The sequence below is a fragment of the Dreissena polymorpha genome, chromosome 1 (assembly GCF_020536995.1).
Source record: "Dreissena polymorpha isolate Duluth1 chromosome 1, UMN_Dpol_1.0, whole genome shotgun sequence".
NCBI lineage: Eukaryota > Metazoa > Mollusca > Bivalvia > Myida > Dreissenidae > Dreissena > Dreissena polymorpha.
This window is the reverse complement of record NC_068355.1, coordinates 159,692,552-159,718,836: the sequence shown is the minus strand read 5'-3', so window position 1 is coordinate 159,718,836 and position 26,285 is coordinate 159,692,552. Positions and strand designations below refer to the sequence as shown.

Below are 26,285 nucleotides of genomic sequence, written 5' to 3'. Positions count from 1 at the left end.
ACTACTGGCAGGGAGAGAGAAGTGGCTATCCAGAGACTGAGCCAAGCAGCTGAGCGGGCATCAAGCTGGCTGTGGCTGAGGCGAGAGGAGAAGAGCTGGAGGCAATCAACCAACACACAGTGACTGATCATCACTGTGGGCCCACCGCTATCAGAATGTTCATGGAATTAAAAGGGCCGAAACATTATAAGACGGCGGCATCCATGCTAATGATGTTGGTAGAGGAGCAGCCTACAACCAAGCACAGACTGGTTAGACTGTATTCAAACTAAAAAAGTATGCACGTAAATTCATTGCATGTTAGCCTTTTTCATCGGAACCAGTTCATCAAATAGCAACTCACACTATTAATAAATGAACTCTATTTACCGGGACACGTTCGCTATGATTTATATCAGTAAATAAACCACACTCATAATAACCATTGATAAATCCGCGTGAGCTCCGCGTGTGTGTGCCATTCTAGAACGTCGCGCTCTTGTTGATGTATCGAGCATCTACAATACTACATGGAGTTGTGAAAACTTAATGCATGGTTATTATTCATTTATTTTCCTTTTTCTATAACGCTAAATTTAATGCAAGTTTCAACTTGTTTTCAGATAATGCCTCGGTTGACAAGAAATACGGCACCGAAGATTTACTTGGGACCTTAGGTGCTTTTTCCGGTTAATGGAACGCCACATACACCATCGAGAGAGATTATTTGAAAGAAGGGACCGGGCACATGTATTTAATGTGACTTTTGTCGGACTTTCTATCTGCCCTTTTTGCATTGTAAATAAGTGCTGAGTGTTTCATTACATCGTCAGTATTATTAAAGTGATCAAAATATCATCGGGATGCACACTCTGTATCATAGGATTGAATAACGTTTCTAATATTGTGACGCTGACCTCTGTGCACTGTTTCGTTTACCGAATAACCTTAACTGTCAATCTACGAACAGTTTCCAAATTACAATTATGAATGATCAGCTTATATGTCACATGTTCAAGTTTGTTCTTCCCTGGTTAACGAACTATCGATGCTTGTGGTGATCGTTTTCATTGCTTCACAACCGCCCCAAAGCAGTGTAAGTAATTAAGTAGCTATAAATAATATGAGAGTCAACAAGACTACTGTCAAGCAATTTAAGTCCCCTACCGGCTCCAACATTGTCAGAAATTCCAGATTTTTTTATAAATATTAGTTGCCATAGCAACCAAATTTTTTTATTTAGGAACAAAATGAAATGACGTGCATAATGTCCATATTGCTATCTATCCATGTGTCAAGTTTCATGAAAAAATATTAAGAACTTTAAAAGTTATTGCAGGATCCAGTAAACCACCATTTTCAGCAGTATTTCTAGTCTATTTGTTGCAATAGCAACCATAATTTTTGACGTAGGAACGAAATGAAATGACGTGCATAATGTCCATATTGCCATCTATCTATGTTTCAAGTTTCATGAAAACATATTAAGAACTTTTTAAGTTATCGCATGATCCAGAAAAGTGTGACGGACGGACGGAGACAAAACCATAAGTCCACTCCGGTGAAACCGGTAGGGGACTAATAAAGCAAAACAAACAAGATTGTTGGTACAGTGTTGATTGTAAAAATATGGAAACAGATTAGAAGCGTTGCATAGCTAAACGATGCCAAAAATCATGATGCCTTAAATTTACATATGGATCCATTGTGCATTCCCAGTTTTAAAAGATATAACATTACTCGTGTTCATTAATTTCATAATCAGTAACATTTTAACCTAAGTAAAGTAGAGGTTGCAAACAGGGAGTGCTAGTGACATTGCAGGAAAAAATAATAATAATAATAATAAAAATTCTTCTGCAACACAAAGAAAACTTCAATCAATCAGAATTATGCCAAGTCTAAATAACCAGAATCCGAGAAAATAAAATAAGATGCAATGTGGCAAGAAAGAGATGGACATAAATATGCTCTTACAAAGACCTGACGTTTATTATGCCTCAGATAAAATCGTTAGGTAAAGTAAGTTGATTGGACCAAAAATGCGATAAATCTGGAAGGCCTCGGTGTTGTACAGACAAGTAAATTTTCTGATGCATGTTTTACAGCATGAACATATTTATAGACATTTATTGCCTGGAAGTTGGAACTCCATTTCAGCGTTATGTTGTAACGTATCTTAATGAACCAACAGCTGTAGGGGATTATACGAATGCGTAACTATTGATTTCGAAAATGAAATCATAATTAGTGCAAGCACTTTTGTTCAAGTGCATCAAAGCGTCGGGCAGGATTCTAAATGCTTATATTTAAATAAACGACGTGGGCGTTACAATTACAATACGCACACTTGAGTGACACAAACAATACGATGTATACAAACTCTTTGCAAAGTAAACAGGGTGATATAAAATGAATGCTTTTAAAAGTGGTTTGATTCAATTCATAAATTAATCATCCTCTGCGAGTAAGAGACAAAGACAATTTTCACACTGCTATGAACCCAACATAGTAGGCAAGCATAAGCGGAGAAATGTACGATATTTAAAATTAACGCCGTGTGACTTGACATTTTTTTGCATTTTTCTTTGACATTATTCAATAAAGGTTTACTCGCTCAATCTGGAAGTAGCATGTATGTGTACTATACCGTTAAAGGAAAGGTTATATCAAGTACACGCTAGTAGGATTTAGTTATATTACGTGAGCTCAACGCGTTGGTAATATATACCCACATGTGAATTGCACAGAATCATTCATCCGAACGTTGGATATTTCGATTCTCTTCAATAAGAAATCAATTCAAGCAGAATACTGACGTTTCTTACGCACACATTATTTAGATGTCGACCTTGAAAAATCTCAAACTTTCACTACTATGTTCATACGGAATAGGATTCAAGTGTGCTCCACCAAACTGGTGCAGCTATCCAACACTGGCCTGATACTTGTGTTATCCTTTGGCATAACACGCTGGAGTTGTGCCGTACCGAGTTCGAGCATGAGTTTCACGGGATTACAGACAACATCACAGGACAAGATTGTTCTCTTGTTTTACTCGATCCTAGTTCTGAAGCCAAAACAGGTCAACGTAACGGTATATCAAATGCGCAAGTCGGTGAAGAATTTGTCGTAATTATGTTTAGTTCGAATTTGCTTTTGTACATAATGGAGAAAAAACTTCACCCCTGAAGTTGACGTTTACTGTGCTAAAGATAAGGCGTTCTGATTGATTCGAACGTTTCGTGTTTCTTTGTCTGTACTAACTGTCAAGATGATGTTCAAGTCTATTGTTGATGTTTAATATCTCTTTTCTTTGTAAACATATAATTATGTGCAAGATCTGTAAAACTTCGGATTTAACATTGACATGACAATTCTCTCCCCGAATCCTATCATATTTCTATTGCTGTAGTATTGACTAGTATTTACGTTGCTAGACAATTCCAAGACTTCATTTCATGTATTCAAGCTTTTATAACATTAATTCACCGTCTTCAGCGGCTGCTGAATTAGCAGCATTAATACAGACATATACTACGGGTAGTTGGTTTTTGGGAAACCTGGCTAAATGCTAGTGCGTAGTGTCGTAACAGATTAGCCCGTGAAGTCCGCATAGGCTTACCTGGGACAACACCTTCCGATTAGACTTGATTTTTTTGTACAAAAGAAACTTTCTTTAAAGGAAAACGCCAATACAAGCGGAAAGTGTCTACCTTGATTAGCCTGTGCGGACTGCACAGGCCAATCCGGAACGAAACTGTATGCACTTCATATGAGAAATGTTGTTTGTCGTTAGCGCAGCTCATAAGTACGTAACATCACTGTAACAAACGACACTCGAATTAATTGTACACATTTATTGACTCATACCACGCACAACATTTGTGTAGATACATAGAACTGTAAGATTACGTAACTGACACACTTGGGTAAAATATTTAAACATGTGCTTTGGCACATAAAACAGCACTAAACACGACGTTGAATATAAAACATTGGACCATATTTTGAACAAATAAAACAAGCACTCAAAACGATATTGCTGCTATTAACAGCATCAACACAAATGCAACATCTGCTTAATATAACCCTTGAATAATATCGTAACCTTGGGCATTTATTTTAAGACATATGTTTCTAGCGTTCGTTATTTATAGTTCGAAGGCTTTCACGACATTTGTTGAAGAAAATTGATTAAGCAGAATTCAGTTTGGAAAAGATTTTATATCAATTAAATGTGTTGCAATAACCTAATCAGTCCCCTTTACTGCATTAGAAGCTTTACAAAATGGATGTTTATTTTTTTATTTTCTCATTTGCTTTTATTATTTTCAACGAAATTCATTTTTTACCGTTTCACAGTGTCCGTTACGACCCCATCCATGCAGTAAAAACGTCAATAGTTTACAGTTTCCTGATTTCCTTATTATCCCACTCACATATTTTGTACGAAATTCGCTTTCATACAAATTCCAAAAAGTTCGACTCGTGTATTTTGTCCGCATTCAATTCTTTAGTTAGCACGTCAGCCCAACATCCCGGTTACTTTTTCTCGTCCTCGTTGTGTCGGCAGACGAGCACTGGAACCGGCGAGTGGTGCAGCACGTAGTCGCTGACGCTCCCCATGAACGTGCGCCTTAGCTTCCCCATGCCGCGCGTGCCGACGACGACGAGGGAGGCGCCCACCTCCGCGGCCGCCTTAACGATTCCCTCCCCCGGGGACTCCGCGTGGATACTCTTCACCGTTCCATCGATCTGCAAAGAAGGATGTTTACACGGTTATCGCCAGGTTTACCAGTCCTCGATATTGAAATTATTTGTGTAGAGGAAATATGCAATTGATTTTAAATTCTATATTGTGTGATGTAAGATAACAATCGTAATTACTATGTTTTACCGACCAATAAACAACTCTCGTTTTAAGTGTGATTATTATAATCTCTGACTTTCGCCCCAGTGTTTACAGTCACACGCATCAGAAATAGGACTCGTTGTTTATTAGCCGATAGACATCTGTCATCAGTATGTTATCTTAACCTATTGGTTAAAGCGTCAAAGTAACCATATTGAAAACAAGAACTATCTTTAAAAAAGATATACGGCGTTGATAGTTCAACAAATGAGATCAAGGATAGCGATTGTCTTTTTCTGTGCAGCTCTTAGCTGCATCACACGCAGTACTGGATGTTACGCGGAGTTTTCGCGGCTTATTTTACATTATTACATATTGCTAGTCATAAACCTATAGATACAAAACAGAAACCAAAAGAAGAATGGAAGTGAAATTAAAACATATGAGTCAACCCGCCACACCCGAAGTATCCATATTTATAGGCGCGTTCTTCGAACAAACCTGTTTAAGTGGTGTGTCGGGCATTGCTATTTGATTTGATTATTAACAGTATCGAGAATCATCGCGCTCATGCTTAATACATATGTCAATATGGTGGAATAATTATTGTTTAATTAATCAAAAATAGTATTTATCATTGTATTGTTGAAAACACATTTAGAATCTATTATTGACATACCATAATTATATTGCTGAATATCTTCATTTACATATTTCTGGTCTTAAGAACATTCCAGGTCACCTAGTTCATGGATAGCGTCTTTATTATATAACGATTATTTTACTGGCCGTGAACTCCGGTGATGACCTGTATATAAACTCTGACATTCACACACTAACCGCGAATTGACCCGATACCTCGCGGGTTGAAATGCAATGCATTAAAGTGAGGCCTCGCTTCCACTACTCTTTATACTTTTACATGTAAACATGTTGACAGGAATATGGAAGTAAGTACTAAATATGAGAATATAGCCTTTAAGTATAAACGCTTTTGCGCTGGTAATTCTCTGAAAAGGTGCACGCACAAACTGTATTGATGTCGAGAATTGAGTGTAAAACTGTTCTATCTATTAAGCCTTTTCATTAGAGATAAAATTGTTTCATGCAGTAAAACAGTGTTACAAAGACGCGGATATGTTTCCAATGTTCTGGTGGTATACTCAAATCAGCCAATGGAATAAATGAAGTGTATTCATTCGTACCTAGCCGCGGGAAATTTTATTTGAATTTTATTGGACACTTACAAAGGTCAGGTAAGGTGAAAAGCTGGCTTAATACAGCTAACGCCGAAAAAGTAAACTAACGGTGATTAACCACCAAGCAGAATGCAGAAGGCCAAAACACCTTTACTAACCGCACGTACTCTACATAAACAATCTGACTAACTTGTTCAGAGAAACAATCTTCTCGTGTGCCGTTTGGTTTCAACAATTTGACGTAATACTGGTAGCATTATTTGACATTTGACATTCGACATAGCCTGCCATTGTCAATGACTTTAATTATTTATCAAGAAAAGTTCATCACTCGCGAGTAAATACTATCAGATGAGAATGCACTAATAGCTAAATGTATGAAGACGGCCTTATCGTCCGACCCAAGTCAACAGCACTAGCACTCTCATTATTATCAAATCGTGCGTGTTCTAAATGATTATGCAATACTACTAAAACACGACAGAAACATCACAGTACCAGATTTACCACTGAAGCTTTGTCGCGAAAGGAATACGCGGATCTTCGGATAATGATGAAGAATAGTAAAAATCTACATTTTATGGTGATAAAATATTTTCGCTTGTGTTCGCATTGATCACATTTAATGCGGACTGATAAACCGTCCGACAGAGCGACTCGATTATACACCATCTCAAGCTCTTTTCCGGCGGTATAATTTATTGATTTCAAACAAGAAACCAACTCTAACTTAGCCTATTTCTACAAACATCGCCACTGGGAAGTTCTTATTCAACACGAAATTGACCTGTATTGGTTAACAGCGCCGTAATATTTGAGGACAGAGACGCGTAACACACGGGACAAGCAATTATGGTAATCGATATGACGACGCTTCCTTCCGGCTGGTAGTACAGACTTCTACTCATACATTTAAAGGGGCCTTTTCACAGATTTTGGCATTTTTTAACTTATTCATTAAATGCTTTATATCGATAAATGTAAACATTGGATCGTAAAAGCTCCAGTAAAAAATCAAGAATAAAATTAAAACAAGAGCACCGCATGACGGAGCAATATACGCCCGATTCGTGTGCCATTGGAGATGATACACTGATGATTGATGTATTTGTTTTGGAAATAAGCAAAAAAAACAACAACAACTTATATAACTGATATATTCATATATATGCATTGATATCAACTTGAACTAGAGCTTTGTCACTGAATGTGACTTATACCCCCATACCACTTTGACGCAGGATAAAAAGTTGTTTAAAAGTTTCGGATGAATACAATTTGAATTAGAGTCCGGACAAAGTGGCGCCGTTGAAAATGCACTAATTGACCCTATGACCTAGTTCTTGACCCGACATGACCCATATTCGAACTTGACCTAGATATCAACTAGATGCAACTACTGACCAAGTTTGGTAAAGATCGGATGAATACAATTTGAATAAGAGTCCGGACAAAGTGGCGCTGTTGAAAATGGACTAATTGACCCTATGACCTAGTTTTTTACCTGGCATGACCCATATTCGAACTTGGCCTAGATATCAACTAGATGCAACTACTGACCAAGTTTGGTGAAGATAAGATTTATACAATTTGAATTAGAGTCCGGACAAAGTAAAATGCACTAATTGACCCTTTGACCTAGTTTTTGACCCAGCATGACCCATATTCGGACTTGACCTAGATATCAACTAGATGCAACTACTGACCAAGTTTGGTGAAGATCGGATGAATACAATTTGAATTAGAGTCCGGACAAAGTGGCGCCGTTGAAAATGCACTAATTGACCCTATGACCTAGTTTTTGACCCGGCATGACCCATATTCGAACTTGGCCTATATATCAACTAGATGCAACTGCTGACCAAGTTTGGTGAAGATCGGATGAATACAATTTGAAATAGAGTCCGGACAAAGTGGCCCCTTTGAAAATGCACTTATTGACCCTATGACCTAGTTTTTGACCCGGCATGACCCATATTCGAACTTGGCCTAGATATCAACTAGATGCAACTGCTGACCAAGTTTGGTGAAGATCGGATGAATACAATTTGAATTAGAGTCCGGACAAAGTGATGCCTTCCGCCCGCCGCCCGCCCGCCGCCCGCCCGCCCGCCAAGGGGTTTCACATAATACGTCCCGTATTTTATACGGGCGTATAAAAAGGAAAAGAACATTGCCCGGACCAGGTTTCGAACCAGTGACCCCTGGAGTCCTGCCAGAGTCCTGAAGTAAAAACGCTTTAGCCTACTGAGCTATTCCGCCGAGTACACATGCTGATCGTATTTTATACCTTATATAAGCAATCTTCGTTGTTTCACAAAATTTAACGACAAAAACAGAACTCTCCAAATTATTCAATCGTTTCGCGTTGCAACGCTTTATAATTTTTAGGTTTTAAAATCGTCGAAAGATGCATATAATGGCTGTATTAGACCATGGTAAATGTTCAGTATTACTGTTTCCTCACAAATATCATAACTAAAACGAAAATTTGCGAATCTGAAACAACTTTTTTCAATTTTGTCAATTTACCAAAGCGTGAAAAGATCCCTTTAATGGATTCGGCGACATATGGAAAGTATATCATGGAAAGTAAAAGTAGAAACAATGTGATAAAAGTATGTGTTTGTTCTTTGCAATTGACTGGTTCGATGCAATTACTTAACGTTACACCATTGTTCGTCAGACGCTTTATCATTAACTCATCGTGGTTATTTACCGGTTCTGTTTGCCAATATAAACTACTTCAGCTGCTACACACCGAGTAAACTGCGTCAATGTCTGATTGCGATCTCCCCAACAGAGACCGCGTGTGTACTAAACGTAATACCATTGGTGTTGTGAATGAATAGTATCTTTAACATGAATTAACTATACACCACAGCGAAATACGTGTGTTGCTATTTGTATACCCAGCGCACGCAAACTATAGCGATCCTAGTTGCAGAGTAACTTGGAGGCGAAACACGGACAAGTCGTAACTTTCAAAAGTCATTGCCCTGCTAAAATGTATACATTGAAGGACAATGCGTTCTGTAACAATACAGTAATTTATATCAGGATATCTTGGTATCATCCATAAAACAAGTCATGTCTTATCATATACCAAAAGCTAAAGCGTTGAAGAATGCACTTAAACAGAAAAGATTATCAACATCCAGTTAACACGTGTATTATCTTTCTTAACATGTTTGTTAAATAAATACAAACTTATACACACGTTTAGTTTATTGCACAATCATAACGAAATTGTAACCTGTAATAGACAAGTCCGTTTACCGAGTAAAACCAGTAATAAGTGTCTTAATGCATGTGCATAAAGTTTACTCTTAGATAAGCCAGTGCAGTCCAAAGTATCCATACATTAAGCCCGGTTTGGTCTGCAAATGCATTAAGCCCGGTTTTCTTAGAGAAAGGCTCATTAACATAATAAGCTAATGTGGATGATAAACTAAACAAGAGATGTGTATTATAAAAGAAAAATACAATGATATTTGACATTTGACCTTGAAGGATGACATTGACCTTGACTTGTCACCACTCAAAATGTGCAGCTCCATGAGATACACATGCATGCCAAATATGAAGTTGCTATCTTCAATATTGCAAAAGTTATAAAACTTTAACCAAGGTTAAAGTTTTGGGAAACAATGAATATATGACTGACTGACTGACTGACTGACTGACTGAATGAATGAATGAATGACAGACAGACAGACAGACAGACAGACAGACAGACAGACAGACAGACAGACAGACAGACAGACAGACAGACAGACAGACAGACAGACAGACAGACAGACAGACAGACAGACAAACAATATACCCCCGATCTTTCGATCCGGGGTATAAAAAGCAAATAACAACATTGGACGTAGCAATTCAAATATTCTCAGCGTGTTGGAAAAGGAAAACCCAGATTTAAGTCTAAATTAATGCTGTGTAGTTATTCAGCGGGAAGGTCATGAATGTGAGCATTTACAAATGTTCTAGACAGTTCATGTCTTGGCATAGAATATTACGAAGACGCATTGTATAGTTTTTACATATCTTAAAACATTTTAATTTATTCTGTAGATATTATGATAGTATGATATCGTGCGATGAGAATCACAAAGTACTAGAAGTCAATGTACAATGAAGCGTGCTGTCTCTCAACTGAACGGACACTATTGTATACTAAACAAAGGAGACTATAAAACGACCAAGAGTGTGAGTCGTGTTTCTTTCAAAAACGTATGCGAATCCCGGTTACCCCAAACCAATATATCCTACTCATAGAATCACACAGTAATAGTTTATGAAAGACTTGTTTCAAAATGAATACTTTAATATTGATATTTGGTAGCTGACAGTAAACTTACTATAATCCTTATACTTTTACAAGTGGCTAATCCAAATTTCATGTATACACATAAGTGTATTCCCTCTTACCCTTTAAAATCATTAATAAGTGCGACCATTTATAAGTCCGCGTAAGCTTGCACGCGACGGTGACAAGTTATGTGCCTTTCTAGAACGTCGGGCATTGATTGATGTTTCGCGCATTAACGATTCTACATGGAGTTGAAGAAATTAAATGAATGATAGGCATTTTAACTGTTTATATTTTTTACTCTCTTGTGCTTAATTAAATGTCTTTTCCGACGTGTTTTAGACATTTGTTCGGTTGACAAGATGTATCGCATCACAAGATGTATCGCATCACAGATTTACTCAGGACCGAAGTATCCGAAATGCCGGTTAATGAAACGCCAGATACACCAAAGAATAGTTTGAGATAAGAGGACGTGCGAATACAATTTTCGGACTTCTGCCTGTCCTTTTGTAATTGTACTAACTTTTTTTGTTTCATTAAAACGTTTATGTTGTTAAATATCGCAGATTTAATCATAAACTCGAATAACGATTCTTACATAACGAAACTGACCTCTTCGCACGGTTTCATTCGTAGAATAACTTACACTATATATGCGCTACGAAAACTTTTAAATAACTATTGAGAATGATCTGCAGAGAATATTAAAATATATTCCTTATAGCAATAGCCACAATTTCAACGCTAGATGTGGTATGATTACATAGATTTTTGTAGATACAAAATGCTCGTTTTTGTTTATTTGTGACCACAATAAATTCCATGTTAATTTCCTGTGAATATATCTATTGATACGACACACGAACACTACAATGGTACCATGTTAATACCATAATAAAAACGAGCATTTTGTATACACAAACATCTATTTTACCAGACCGCATCTGGCGTTGAAATTTCGACAATGGCCATAAGGAACAATGATTTTTAATTGTTAAGCTTTATTTAACGAAATATTGTACGAAATTTTCGTTGATTTTGAGTAGTAATGTTACTTTAAGATTCGTGTGTTGATTGTTTCCACTGCTTTACAACCTGTCTAAAACAGTAAGTTTAACAGCTGCTATAAATAATGTGTCCGCCGTACACGAAGAGTCAATAAAGCTTTATAAACAAGATAGTTCTTTCTTTTATGTGGTTAAAAGTCGACAAAGAATCAGTTTCAGTGCATTATCAGAAACAAAACTTAATTCTGGAATAGATAATAATCATCCAAACGCATTGCAACACCATTTTCAAGATTATAAATGCGCAGTGATCTGTGAAAAGACAACTCAAGGACGAAACTTTCCGCCTAAACTTGATATTTGCTAAGAAGAGACTTTCTTGAAACGAAAATTATCATCAAAGCGGAATGTGTCGTCCCTGATTAGCCTGTGTGAAATGCACATGATTGTCTGGAACGACACTTTACGCACATGCATTAAACCCCTATTTTCAGAGCACGGTCAAAATATAAAATGCACATTACATTCCAGATTATAAACATCTTATGCAAATGTTATACTTCTACTTCAATTACGTTTTCATTCAAAAAGAACTTCTGTTTGTTCTTCTACTAAGGAAATGCGGATTTATTTGTCTTTCATAATACGTATTTTGATCAGATGACGATCAAAAAGCATATGCGTATCGCAATTTCTAGTGGCATGTATTAAATTTGAAGTATTCGTAAGAGCCAAATGAGATGCCTTGCAGTTTTAGGTGTTCCGGTTCTATTGAAAACAAGCGAATTGATATTTTCCACCAATATGCTTCTGGACACAAAAGGGTTATATTTGACACTCAAAAAATCATTTTTTTCAATATACAAAGGGCCATAACTCCTTTATCATCCAATGGTGTACAATGCCATTTTCCATATATATACTCATACCAAGTTTCAATGAAATCCGCCAAAGCACTTCCAAGATATAGCTCCGGACACTCAAAAGAAGCAATTTTTCAAGATACAAAGGGCCATAACTCCGTTATTTACAGATGGTTTACAATGCCATTTGGCGTGCATCATCCTCTTATCCATATATATACTCATACCAAGTTTCAATGAAATCCGCCAAAGCACTTTCAAGATATGGCTCCGGACGGACGGAAAGACGGACGGACGGAAGGACGGAAAGACGGACGGACAACGCCAAAACAATATCCCTCCGCCTATGGCAGGGGATAACAATCGCATTATTTGGTACAGCGTTGATTGTGTGGAATACGGAAATATGAGTAATGTCTACAATTCACATATTAATATCCAGGTGTTACATAATTCTTCACACTGTTGTTCCTTTATTCAACAAGAGATTGCCAAGCACTATGGTCCCCTACCGGTGAAACTCCACCATTGTCAGTAAAAAAAATTATATAATTGTTTCCATAACAACCAGAGTTTTTGACGAAAGAACAAAATGAAATGATGTGCATAATCTCCATATTGCCATCTATCCCAGTGCCTTCCCCAGACCATTTAAGCGCCCCTTGCCGGGGCGCTTGAATTTCGAAATCAGAATCCCCGGGGCGCTTGAAATTTTCCGATCAGTGTATTCTTCAGTAAAAGAAAGTGGAGATTGTCCAAAAAAATCAAGGTTTCCCTATCAGTGTATCAATATTCCCTGTTTTAAAAGAGCACTCGGTACCTACTTTCACAAGTAATCGCCATAAACACCACATGGGGTAATGGATAATCCACTGATAAGAGAATAGCATGACGCGCGTATCGATTATTCTAACATTACACGGTCATTTAAATGCTGACAAGGATGTATCTGGTAACTTTCCAGTCGTCAAACTGTGAAGTTCATCGTCCAATCGGTTACGCGAATGCTTATGGGGGCGGGGTTAACTATCGACCATTATTTTTGATTGACGTCGGGCATGAAATAAGAGTTTATTGCAGCTTGATTAGCAAATAGTTGTACCATTTGAGTAATATAAAACCGGTAATTAGTACAGTGCACAACATTAAAGACGGTTTCGGGCATCATCATCACACCTTTTTACTGTAAACAAGTGTTACCTATGACTCATAATTAATACGAGAAATTAATTGCAAGTGGTAAACAATTAATTATTATAGCGGTTACAATTATGTGATAACAATTTATTTAATTCCAGAACATGTATATTTCAACATGTCCATTTATAGAACTGATTCACCTCGTTTTTTTGACATTTATTCGACACGTAATGCGCTTTAACAAATTTTCGTTGAATTAATTACGCACACTTGTAAATGTTTCGTCCGATAATCGATAGTTAGAAGACTGATGATGGCAACCGGCCGTGATCCTCGTGGACAACGTGAATTTCATGCATAATTCCGTCAAAACATTTATTCGACTCGTAAAGTGTGTAAACAAATTATCGTTGAATTTATAACGCAACGGTTAATATTTGTTGAAATCTCAAATGGGAATAATTAAATTTGTAATCCGAAACCCATTACCGTAAGTCGATGTTAACGCGTTTTTAATCCGAAACACACTTCCGAATGTAAATGTTACCGCAACGTTAAATATTTTTGCTTCAAATAAGCAGTGCAAATGTATTTTGTGTCGAATCTTTTTCTCAATTAAAAAGAGCGCGAAAATTATGCAGCATGTACAACGTCGCGTTTATTGCATACAAATGACGTGTATTGAGCGTTTTAACAAGCACACAACAGGTCAGGGGATTGACGCATATTCAGAGGCAATATTTCATCAAATCTATAAATAGTCACTTAAAAAATGGCAAGGTTTGTGTTAAAGAAATAACTGAAAGCTTTTATCGTAAATATTTACCAGAAAGAGATTGATAAAAACGGAATAAACGGTATTATCGGGTAATAAATAGAAATTTGAAAAATAGTAAGTATACAGTAATAGAGTCGGGTTGAAACGGATGTATTGGGGAATCGTTCGAGTCGGGATTTTACTATTTGTGCGGAAAAGTTTTAAAACAATTAAACAATATAAAAATTTTTTTTTAAATGACTGGGGGATTTTTTTGAAGAGTCATAGTGCACCAAATGACGTCTTTTGACGCTGTTTTTCTTTGAGTTATAACGCACCACAGAACGTGCATTGACACGTTAAATTAAAAAAAAAAATCAACGTCGGGAGGGGACACCCCTCCCGAACCCACCCCCGGGGCGCCTGAACAAATTCCTGGGGAAGGCACTGCTATCCGTGTTTCAAGTTTCATGAACAAATATGAAGAACTTTTTAAGTTATCGCATGATCCAGAAAAGTGTGACGGACTGACTGACAGACAGACTGACATACAGACAGACGGAGTGCAAACCGTAAGTCCCCTCCGGTTTCACCGGTAGGGGACAATAACCATTACAACTTGAACCAAACTAGATTTGTGATTGCAAACATTGAGAGCCAGTAACATTTCTTGAGTCATAAATGACTCTGCAACGTAAAAAAATAACCCCATTCTATCAGAATTATACAAAGTCGTATTGCCTTAAATCCAAAGAAAAAAGATGCTACATGTATGTCTCAAGACGGAGATTAAAGAAACTATCTTACAAAGGCCTGACGTTTATTATTCCTTAGAAGAAATCGTTAGGTGAAGTAAGTGGATTGAACTTAAAATTCGATAAATCTGGAAGACACAAGACTTCACAGAACTACTTTAGTGTGCTCGAGTACATGATTTGAGACGGCTTTGATGCTGTACAGGCAAGAATACCATACATTTCTGTTTCGTTTCTAATGTACGTTTTACAACATTACGTAGCACATGACATAAATTCTTTGAGATGTTTGAACGCCGTTTGAGTGTAACGTTGTTTGGTATTTTATGCCACGAAACTATGGCATGTTGTGTACATTTAAATACCTTGTTAATGTAAACGTATGCGCAACCATTGATTATGAATATTGAAATCATTATCAGAACTTATAGTTAGTATTTTTTATTTTTTGTTAAATCGCTTTAAAGCGTTGGACACTATTCCAAACGCATACCGGTATATTTAAATCTGTTATATACTGAAGTCAATATTCTGACTCAACTGCACAGAAATAATTCCCGTAGTATGCTACTGGCTAGTTTTCCAAATCCGTATAACCATACTAGCCGGACTACTTTTAATGACGTAACTTTGAATGCAGAAAATTATAAGAGCATTCTTGGTTAATTATGAATGCTTTAACTCATTTTTTTAACTTAAATGATTCAACGTTGTATATTATAAAAGGAATATTACGCGTGTGCATTGTTCCATGTGTTTGTACATGTATCAGTCTCGTGGCTTGCGCTATTTCGTACCACAATCGAGGCTCCGTCTCTCGTGAGATACGTCATCACACAAGCCACTCGACTGATACAAACACATGGAACAATTCACTAGCGTAATATTCCGTATATACAATGTGCGTTACAATTACAATACAAAACTTGAGGTAAAAAATACGATGTTTACACACTCTCTTTGTGAAGTACCGGTAAACATGGCGAGATATTACATGTTATATTAACAAAATGCTTGAGTGTTTGGATTCTATCCACACATGTATATTCCACAGCGAGTAAAAGGCAAACGCTGATAATTTTGACACATATATGAACCCCAAATATAAGGCCAGCATACGCAGATAAATGTAAAATATTACAAATAAACGATGTGCGACTTTACAATGTTACATCATTATACAAAGGTTATCTCAAGTGTAGTACACATTCACTTGAGATTCGGTTATCTTCCGAGAGCTCAACTTACACATATACCTACATTTTGTGTTTGCATGTGTATTGCACAGTTGCAAGCATGCAAACGTGTGATATCTTGAGTCTCTTCGATAAGAAATCAACTCCAGCAGAATATTGAAGTTCCTAACTCACACATTATTCTATTGTCGACCTTGAAATAATCTCAAATATTCGTCATAATAGTGATATAAGTAGTGGAGCTCTGATGTACAGCAGTTCGTAGTTGAATCAGTATATTAGTCAGGTCGCGTTGTGTGTCACTGACCCGCTGTATTAATGACTTTGACCAGTGATCAAGTGACCTGACGATATAAAATGGCGTTTAGTTTACGTGTTTTGAAGGTCTCTCCACGTCGAAGCAGTATTTTTGTAGAGTTACATCGACTGCGAGTTATATATTGACCAGGGATGCATCATAAGTTTTGGCTAGGCCATATGTAGTGAACGGTGCACCGAGGGAAATACAACCTATCAAGGGTGACACTCGACCAAACCGTGCGGTATATTTATCACCGTACAAACTCAAATGAGACGAACATATTACAGCCAGGTGACTGATGTTCACATGGGATCGACAATTTAATAAATGTATGTCACAAAATACATGGGTAATTTTTCCAAAATGAGTTAACATATTAAACCAGAACTATTAATTCAGACAAACCAGGCAAAGTCCAGTCCAACGGTGAATTTCATCAGAGTACTGTAATCTCTGCTAACTTGAAGATTTTTGCGCAGATAGCCTTTGTTCAAACAAGTGTAAACTTAATGTTACGTATATTGTCAACCGCATAGGTCAGTGCAATCAAGTGAGTATCATGTTTGGTTTAATCTAACTGCTCACTTCACAAAATATTTTATGTAACTGAGTGTTTAAAAGCGTGATCATGAATACAAACAATGGTGGGTTATCGAAAGCGGAGGTATTAATAAAGTTTATCCACAGCTATACACTCTATGACAAACGGTATAGTTCTATTAATTAGATTTGTAAAACAAGTCCGTTAAAGTAAACGCAGTAGTAACAGACAACGTCATACTTAGAATTAAAATACGCAAATAAAAACTTTAACCTTGACACTTCGATCCCACAGGTGGTTAGCGTGCGGCTATGATATTAATTAGCAACAAACATTATTTTGAATAAAAAATAATCGAACTATAACGAAAAATCAACTTTTCTGGAAAATAATTTCACTATCATATATATATAACAAGGTATTCAACTCAAAATCACCCGAAAACAGGGTGCATCGTTTTGAAACTTCATCAATTGTGCAGCGATTTCCATAACTCGGTCTTATTCAACGCAGAGTTTCCTCTCTGGAAATGTACATATCTTGTAATAGTTTTACAAATGCTGGGTCAAGTTTTAAGAAATAAAAAGATACACAACTCGTGTAGCCTACTCGTCAACGATCAGACCCGATTTATGAATGAAATCTTCAAGTGTAAAGACACGCCTTGGCATTGGACCAATGAAACCAATGAAATCACTCGTGTGTTTAAAATGTCAGCCAGTTGAAATATATGTAAACAAAGGTTTTAAACGGCGCTAGACAGTTAGTTTTAAATGCGTAATGTAACGGCAGAACGGTAAGAATGTTTTTCATACGTTTTATTGAATTATGGTACCTAGGTCCGTGAACTTTGCAGGAAAATGCCCCGTGAAGATTTCAGTCTTTGATTGAGAAAGTTATTCAAAGCGATGCACCCTGTTTTCGGGTGATTTTGAGTTGAATACCTTGTTATATATATATGTGTCATTATTTTTCATTCAAAATGATGTTTTTAATAATTAATATCATAGCCACACGCTAACCACCTGTGTTCGATCCTATTATAGTCTCTTTTTTCTAAGTACCCCCGGTAATTTGTGTTCCATTATTTTACCCAGAGCCAGCGGCCTAACTTTAAAGGGGCCTTTTCACAGATTTTGGCATTTTTTTAACATATTCATTAAATGCTTTATATTGATAAATGTAAACATTGGATCGTAAAAGCTCCAGTAAAAAAATCAAGAAAAAAATTTAAAAAAGGAAAAGAACATTGCCCCGAGCAGGTTTCGAACCAGTGACCCCTGGAGTCCTGCCAGAGTCCTGAAGTAAAAACGCTTTAGCCTACTGAGCTATTCCGCCGAGTACACATTTATGATGTATTTTATACCTTATATAAGCAATCTTCGTAGTTTCACAAAATTTAACGACAAAAACAGAACTCTCCAAATTATTCAATCGTTTCGCGTTGCAACGCTTTATAATTTTTAGGTTTTAAAATCGTCAAAAGATGCATATAATGGCTATATTAGAGCATGGTTAATGTTCAGTATTACTGTTTCCTCACAAATATCATAACTAAAACGAAAACTTACGAATCTGAAACAACTTTTTTCAATTTTGTCAATTTACCAAAGCGTGAAAAGATCCCTTTAAATGGCATTCTTGTGTCAGTCATACGTACCCCGGCATCTTTCAGAAGCACTGCAAAACCCTCGAGTTTGTGGCGGATCTTGGTCTTCTCTTCGTCCAATAACTTCAACAACATCTCCTTATCGAAGGAATAAGGCGCTGCAATATTGGGACGGATTTAGTTAAACACTAGTGGGATATATTTCGATAAAACTAGACATGATGCTTAAACATCCAGACGGATCGGAACTTTCGAAAGTGCAAAATAGAGAAAGGCACTGAGCATGTGGAGCAAGAAGACGATCACAAGTTAGGTAAAGCGCTAAAATATTTGCAGGAATACCATCTTAAGGAATTTAATACGATGCTGAAATATGTGGACAGAATGCGTCCGAGAGTAACAGGGAATGGTGCTAGACTAGGGTAACATAACATGATGCTTAAACTTAAAGTGACATTATGGGCATTTAACAGTATATGCTATGTTTATATGTGTCTATTGCAACCGTTTTTTATTTTTGGTGTGTTCACTTCATATACACTTATATTTGTTAATACAGCATCAACATACTAAAACAATATCCCGGAAAGAGAAAAACAATGCATTTGAATATCAACCGTTCTTTCGTTTTGACAACTGACGACAGAAATGATTCGATGTACGATAAGAGTCTAAATGTAGTTTTCATGCAGATTCGTTCATACGACACAAAGACACAATTTTGTTTTACGGATCATTTTGGCTAAGAAGACTGGGTGAGTCATGTAAAATATTGAATATAATATATATTTTTTATAAACGACTGGTAGCAAGATGAGTTGTAGATAATTGGTCAATTACCACATTTTAACTAACTCTTTTGACCTGTTAATTCTTTTCAGCTCAATTAAACAGTGAACAATGCCCATAATATCACTTTAAATATCGGAACGGAATACGGGTCAGGAGTAACACAATATGGAGACGAAATATGGGGAAAATGAGAGACAACTACAATCTTCAATATTGCCAAAGTTATTGCAAAAGTTAAACCAATGTTAAAGTTTTGGGACAGAATGACAGACAGACAGGCCAAAAATAATATACCCCCGATCATTCGATCATTCATTCGGATTCCCGCATCGAAATATTAATGGGCGCAATCTAAATAACATCAGTGGGCCATTCGGGCGCATACATAATATAATTGGCACATTAAAAATATATATATATATCAGTGGGAGATTTAATTTTCAAAAAAAGCGACAGAATCGTACTGCGAATTCTAAACACTGGTCTGCTGAGTCGAAATGTAGGTGGAAAATAACCGTTGCTTGGCTACCGCGGGCGCACTGTGTTGAATTCTGCACTTCCATTGGTTGATAGATGTCACATGTCAGCAAACTGTGTCTACATCATCAGAAAGTGTTGAAAACGTTTGTCAGCGTATTTTTGTCGTGATTTTCCGTTTTTAAGAAAAAATAAAGTATTTTAACATGTCAAAGCGTAAAGCAGAAGAGGAGAGCAGCGAGGGACGATTTCTCCTCCATTGTTTTAACAAAAAAACAACAGGGAAAAGTGAAAGGACGTCTGATCAGGAAGGTCGCAAAACAGAAGAAGCGAGTAAGCCTATCGTCTGCTGGTTCAAGCGAACAAATGTTGAAACCATATGCAGTAAAATACAGAGTCAAATGAGTCTTAAATACAGTAATCTCCTGTTTTCTGACGTGTTTTTTCTGTTTCAGCCATTTTTCTACAAAATGTGATTACAGTCAGGAGGCCCCTACAAAATCTTTAAATGACCCACTAAATTTATGGTGTATGGGCCATTGGCCCGTCAGCAATCTGGCCCAGGGTGAACACTGCACAGATCTTTTTTTTATCAACATGTTATGTTCATGTTCAAAGATCACAATTTCTTGGCTTTTCTGCGAATTTGTCAATTATTCTAGTGACTTCCCTCTTCACCAAGTCTCTCCGTGTGCAGAAATAGTCTTATCAGGGACTAACGTGTAGCTTCCCCAAGCCTGTTTTTGTGTGGTTTGCATTAAGCAGGTTGAGCAAACTAAATTTAACAGTCTTTCAACACAGGCTGTTGACGAAGGAATCAGCTGATGAAGTGCAAATAGATAGCTGATGGCAGGAAACGAAGTTCGGTATATCTGGTCCTCAAACAGTCTAATAAGATCACTATCATCACCCCATGCAGTTTTTTTGTCAATTTTTTCCCCGACAGCTTTTGCTGCTGTGCGACATACGGTTTGCGGTAGATGTCGTAAAGCGAAAGTCGTGATAGTGAGCTACGTACTGTTTGCGGTAAAGGAGTTACATAATAAAGGCTTAAAGAAAGTAAACACGCGGATGCGGCAGTTCAGGAAAATTATAGTAAATACATTCGTAACGAAAGACGTATTTAAATGAGGTTTCGATTAAAATTGTATAACACTTCCGAGATGGGAATTTTAAAAATATTTGGGGGGGGGGATATATACTCTAGAGATGAGGGAATGGGGCCGAATAACGCCGAATATTTCATTAAAAAAACACTGTGTCATATATACTTACAGCTGTACCACTGAGTGGAATGCAAGACACTGTTGATCTCTACGGAATGGACCAGGTAGACTTTGTCATTGGCTTTCCTTACATTGTCCGAATAGACTGAAACGAAAGATAATTATAAGAGCTTAATTTAAGTGACATGTAATAGGCTGTATGCTTGAAATAAGCAAAGAACTAGACTTAGTTCAGCAATAATATATTTATCAGCAGTCGAATTAGTGATGAGAAGATTGTGAGTTCGATGCTCCTTTTCGCATCACATTTTTCAGGCTTTTGCCTAGACAAAATTATTATGTATAACTAACTTAAAACGACAAATGTGTATGAACGCGACAAGTTTAAAGTATATTTTGACATAATTTTCGCCAAGGAAAATAACATGGCATAATGTACTGTTAGCTAAGGAGTAAAACAATGCGGGTAAACAAACATTCTAGTCTCACCTTATTTTGAATCTAAACTATTGATTGTCACAGGAAATTTCACATTTATTATTTTAATCGATTTTATCTGTATGCTCGTTACTAAAAAATCCCCTTTCTCTGTGAACCTCGTACGGGCATGATAGATAGATAGAATTTTAACAAGCAAATTAGTTGAATTGATATCCCCCGCCAATATGCTTCTGGACACAAAAGTGTTATATTTGACACTCAAAAAAGCATTTTTTTAAGATACAAAGGGCCATAACTCTTTTATTATCCAATGGTGTACAATGCCATTTGGCGTGCATCATCCTCTTATCCATATATATACTCATACCAAGTTTCAATGAAATCCGCCAAAGCACTTCCAAGATATGGCTCCGGACACAAAAAAGCATTTTTCCAAGATACACAGGGCCATAACTCTGTTTTTAACAGATGGTGTACAATGCCATTAGGCGTGCATCATCCTCTTATCCATATATATACTCATACCAAGTTTCATTGAAATCAGCCAAAGCACTTCCAAGATATGGCTCCGGACACAAAAGTGCCGGACGGCCGGAAAGACGGACGGACAACGCCAAAACAATATCCCTCCGCCTATGGCGAGGGATAATTAGTGCATTGGAAGCCTGTGTAATTCCAATCTTTTTCAACGTGTTTGCAGCTGATAGAGATAATTATAATAATAGTCTCACGATTGTGGAATAAAAAAAACACAAGTTGTTCACGATAATTTATGTATTAAATCAGAATTAAATAGATTAGATGCAAGTACATGCATTTATACAATGTAATTGTGTCCTTACTTAAAAACAGTCATTATGAAGTCAAAAGTCGCAACATACCGAAATACGAAAACATACAACGGTGGCTGTTGTGCAATAAGATCTTAAAACATTAGAAGAATACTTACGATGAACTCTACTTGGAAAAAGTAAAGATTAAACTTGCTGATTCCCTTACATTTATAAAGAACACACAATGACATTTAATAAATACATTTTCTTCTTTGTTACTACTCTGCCCTTGTTTAACTCGTCTGCTATTTTCGTGATGTTGATCTTTGCATAGACCTGACATGTCTCCTTATGAAATTGCACTTGAAGAATGAAACAGTTACGAAAGTACTGTATATACTGTTTTGTTTCCAGTGATTAACTTTGTGAACCACTTTATTGTATCGTTTTTATTATGATCTTTTTGTATTGTTATTTACTAAACGAAGTTACTTCTACATAATCAAAGTGAGAACTAAGAGAGTATACAGTCATATACATGACTATTTTCTGACAAAAGCTCCCTCTGGTTAAGTGATGCCTTTACTTTTCAACGAACTACCTGTATAAGCTCCAATTACACTTCGATACAGTCTATAACAGCAAGCATGTACTTGACTGAAAAAATCTGTTACGATGTATTACTATAAATATCTCAGTTACTAACGTAAAATGTATTGGAACAACAAGATACAGTGCTGATGATTATCTCGCTCTACCACGCACTTGAAATGCGGAGTCAAGGGTCGATGTTTATCGTGTATGTACAAAGTTCAAAGTATTTACTAGACTCTGAATAATTAATTTACAGTGCATATTTATTTATTCAAACAATAACATTCTACATAAAATAAATGACCTTATATATGTTGTTGAATTAGAGTTTATATCCGTTTGCAACGTAAGACTGATTTAGCACGGACATGAAAACAACAAAATAATATACCGGTAATATGTTCCTTCCAACAGCAATAATTCTACACCAGATGTCACTAATGTTTCAAACATCACTTGTTCAGACCTAAGTGTTTGAATCTCAATGCATGGAGTCATTTATTCAGTATCAAGTTTTTTGTTTTCATGTAGATAGATCGATAAAACCGGTGCACTACAAAGGTAGCCCGCCCCCATCCCTTGACGTACATTCCTTGAATACAGAATAATTCTATCATAAATGTGTATAAAACCTTTATATTATAGACATCAGTCATATACAATATACTTGTTTATGGCCAAGATTCTAGTAAAAAAGTGTAAACCCTGTCTTACACTCAAAGTTTCAATAGTGTATACAAACATCAGTGTTACAACCTTTGAAACTTCTCCAACATTAGGCCCCCTATGTCTTAATGTAGGATGAATGTACTGTTAATGGTTTATGTCCGCCTTATATTGAGATAGGACTTGGAACAAACTTACGCAAAGCTAAATATTGAAATACTCGAACGTTCTAGATTGTGACACACGTAATTACTAATGTTTTAACAATTTCAATGAAGATGCCCATCGATAGGACATCTCTTTAGACTTTACATCTGCTTTTATAATATAAGCGTAACTTTGTTTGAAATTCATGCACAAATATCCGTTAAAAAGTGTGAGCAGAAAAATACAACACACTCAATACATGTACGGATTGACTCAGTAAAGATCTACGGTACATGATCAGTATTTACAAATTACAACGCGATGTTGTTAAAGCTATTCACTTACACTGAAACGCATATTTTGAATTATCACTTCCGTCTATTGCAATACAGACGACTCTTTCTCCACTCTCCACAGATTCGGCCATTTTATCCTTTTAAATATTCAAACTGGTTTTAAATGGTAATACACAAAATAAACGTCACCGTTAACTTGCACGTATGCCCACACACGTCTTCAAGAAGTTAATTCTCAAAACTGAACTACAATTAGATTCAACTATGTTGAGCTACTGATAAAGGTCAGCATGTAGTTATTTATTAAATGTCAACGTGCCTGCTATATTATTCAACGAACATGAATAATACAATGTTTATAGATTTTATATGTAATTTTTAAGCGTAGGACTTTCCCCTATCCGATTGGGAATCAAAAATTAATGTTTAAAGGAAGAACTACGTGAGTGAGCTGGTACGTAGTGAACGAGGAGGGAGTTGATCGCCCGCATACAAGGTGGCAAACGTACATACTACATCAGTAGGGTTTACGCGAGATTTTTGATGCCTTGAACGAAAAGACGGTGGATGTTCGTTGGTGTTTTTATTCGAACAATATTAGTTAAATAAGATTCATTTTTCATTTCAGAATATATGAATTTTGACCGTGACTATCGTGTTGCAACATTATTTGTTTGAGTGAAGACACAATTTATTGACAGACAACGCGTTAATAAAAAAATATTTAAAGGAAATATTGTGGTTTCTATTGACTGTTACACAAAAGGTGTGTTCTGTGTATTCATTATATTTTGTATTGATATCAGGAAATGGTTCCAAAATATGTGAATTGTATGTGTCTTGTACGTCGGGATCACAAACCTTTCTTTTCGAAACCAGACATAAAGAAAATCCACAAACATTTATAATGTGTACTCCTTTAAATGTATATGGTGAATTGAAGTAAAGTTTAATTCACACGCAAATTATTTTGAAACTGGCTTCACACACTCGCGTTTTGTTCTTTTTAATGTGAAAATTTACTTCAACGAATTCTGTTTACACATTCCCTGTTGTTTAACCTAATAAATATGACGGGCGAAATTAAATAATTAAATTGCAAGCTTATAATATAGTTTGAAATAAAATACTTGCTTAAGTGCTTTATATTTTTCGTTAATTCTGTTGTTACAGTAATTGAATAATTACTTGTAACCAATATTAGTTTTGAGTAGGCTTACACGGCAGATCAGATGCATAACCATATAAATGTTAGCACGAACATATACCATCGGTCGTTTCATTTTCACTTTATTCTGTTTAAATAATGTGCTTCAAAACATGTAATATTTCCGGTTTCGCATTCGCTGCAAGTTTGATATTAGATAGTTTCTCTTATTTGTATTTCTTAAGTTTCTTAATATTAATGACGTACGATTAAGAAAGCTCCCATCGTCATTCATAGAAACTAGTTTATGCTTAAAAACCAGGTTCTCATTGGTTGCGCTCCATGGTGCTTTGTTCATATCTGTTGTATATCAAGTGTTAGCAGTCGTATTTTTGAGTTCGAGAATGATGAGACTTTATCATTTTGTTCTAATAATAATTTTGATTTGCCGAATACTCGATTTCCAGAACTTGATCAACCATTTACTGTTAATGAAATCATTAAAAGTATTAATTCTTTGGAACGAAATAAAGCTTGTGGAAGTGATTGCCTTTTGAATGAATATCTGTTAGAATGTAAAGATATTATTTAATCTCATATATGTGACCTATTTAATGCAATTTTAAACTCTGGTGTTTATCCAGAAAAGTAAGTGGACTAAGGGTAAAATAATCCATATACACAAAAAGGAAATACTTCAGATATTAATAATTATAGGGGAATAACACTTCTTAGTTGCGTATCTAAACTTTTTACCTCAGTTGTAAATGCACGCATTGAAACATTTTGTAAAAACTTTAATATTATTTCGGACGCACAGTTCGGATTTAGAAAAGGGCGGTCCACTGTTAATGCTATTTTTATATTAATGTCGTTAGTACAAAAATATGTAAATGAAATAAAAGGTTATACATTGATATGTTAAAATGTTTTGATACTATTTATAGAAATCGTTTATGGCTTAAATTATACAAGTGTGGTTTTGAAGGCAAACTGCTCATAATTATTAAAAATATGTATCAAAATGTCAAATCTTGTGTAAGGCATTGTTCAACCTATTCAGAATATTTAAGTGATGCTGTCGGACTACACCAAGGGGAAGTATTGTCACCTCTACTATTTTTGCTATTTATTGAAAGCCTGGTATTATTTTTACAAGATAATTCTTCTTCCGGTTTGCTTATTGATGATATTATACTTATATTG

General features: G+C 36.1%; 1 protein-coding gene and 1 long non-coding RNA gene across 2 annotated transcripts; both read right to left on the bottom strand.

Moving 5' to 3' along the window:
* Positions 1–3,824: 3,824 nt before the first annotated feature.
* On the bottom strand, positions 3,825–24,198 carry LOC127858216 (universal stress protein Sll1388-like). The gene is made up of 4 exons (XM_052395205.1): positions 23,982–24,198; positions 21,065–21,160; positions 18,572–18,678; positions 3,825–4,737 (listed from the first exon to the last, which is right to left on the bottom strand). Exons 1-4 carry the CDS (start codon positions 24,061–24,063, stop codon positions 4,525–4,527), a joined length of 498 nt encoding a protein of 165 aa, XP_052251165.1. The 5' UTR covers positions 24,064–24,198; the 3' UTR covers positions 3,825–4,524.
* On the bottom strand, positions 7,177–8,105 carry LOC127858237 (uncharacterized). The gene is made up of 2 exons (XR_008038827.1): positions 7,984–8,105; positions 7,177–7,827 (listed from the first exon to the last, which is right to left on the bottom strand). It is a non-coding gene; the product is annotated as an uncharacterized LOC127858237 (long non-coding RNA).
* Positions 24,199–26,285: the final 2,087 nt, after the last annotated feature.

Excerpts from the sequence above, each read along its gene's own strand:
- LOC127858216 (XM_052395205.1), bottom strand. The coding sequence starts at position 24,063 with ATGGCCGAATCTGTGGAGAGTGGAGAAAGAGTCGTCTGTATTGCAATA. Across the intron at positions 21,161-23,981 it reads TTCAAAATATGCGTTTCAGT|TCTATTCGGACAATGTAAGG; the intron begins GTAAGTGAATAG and ends CTTTCGTTTCAG. Across the intron at positions 4,738-18,571 it reads TGCTTCTGAAAGATGCCGGG|ATCGATGGAACGGTGAAGAG; the intron begins GTACGTATGACT and ends CCTTCTTTGCAG.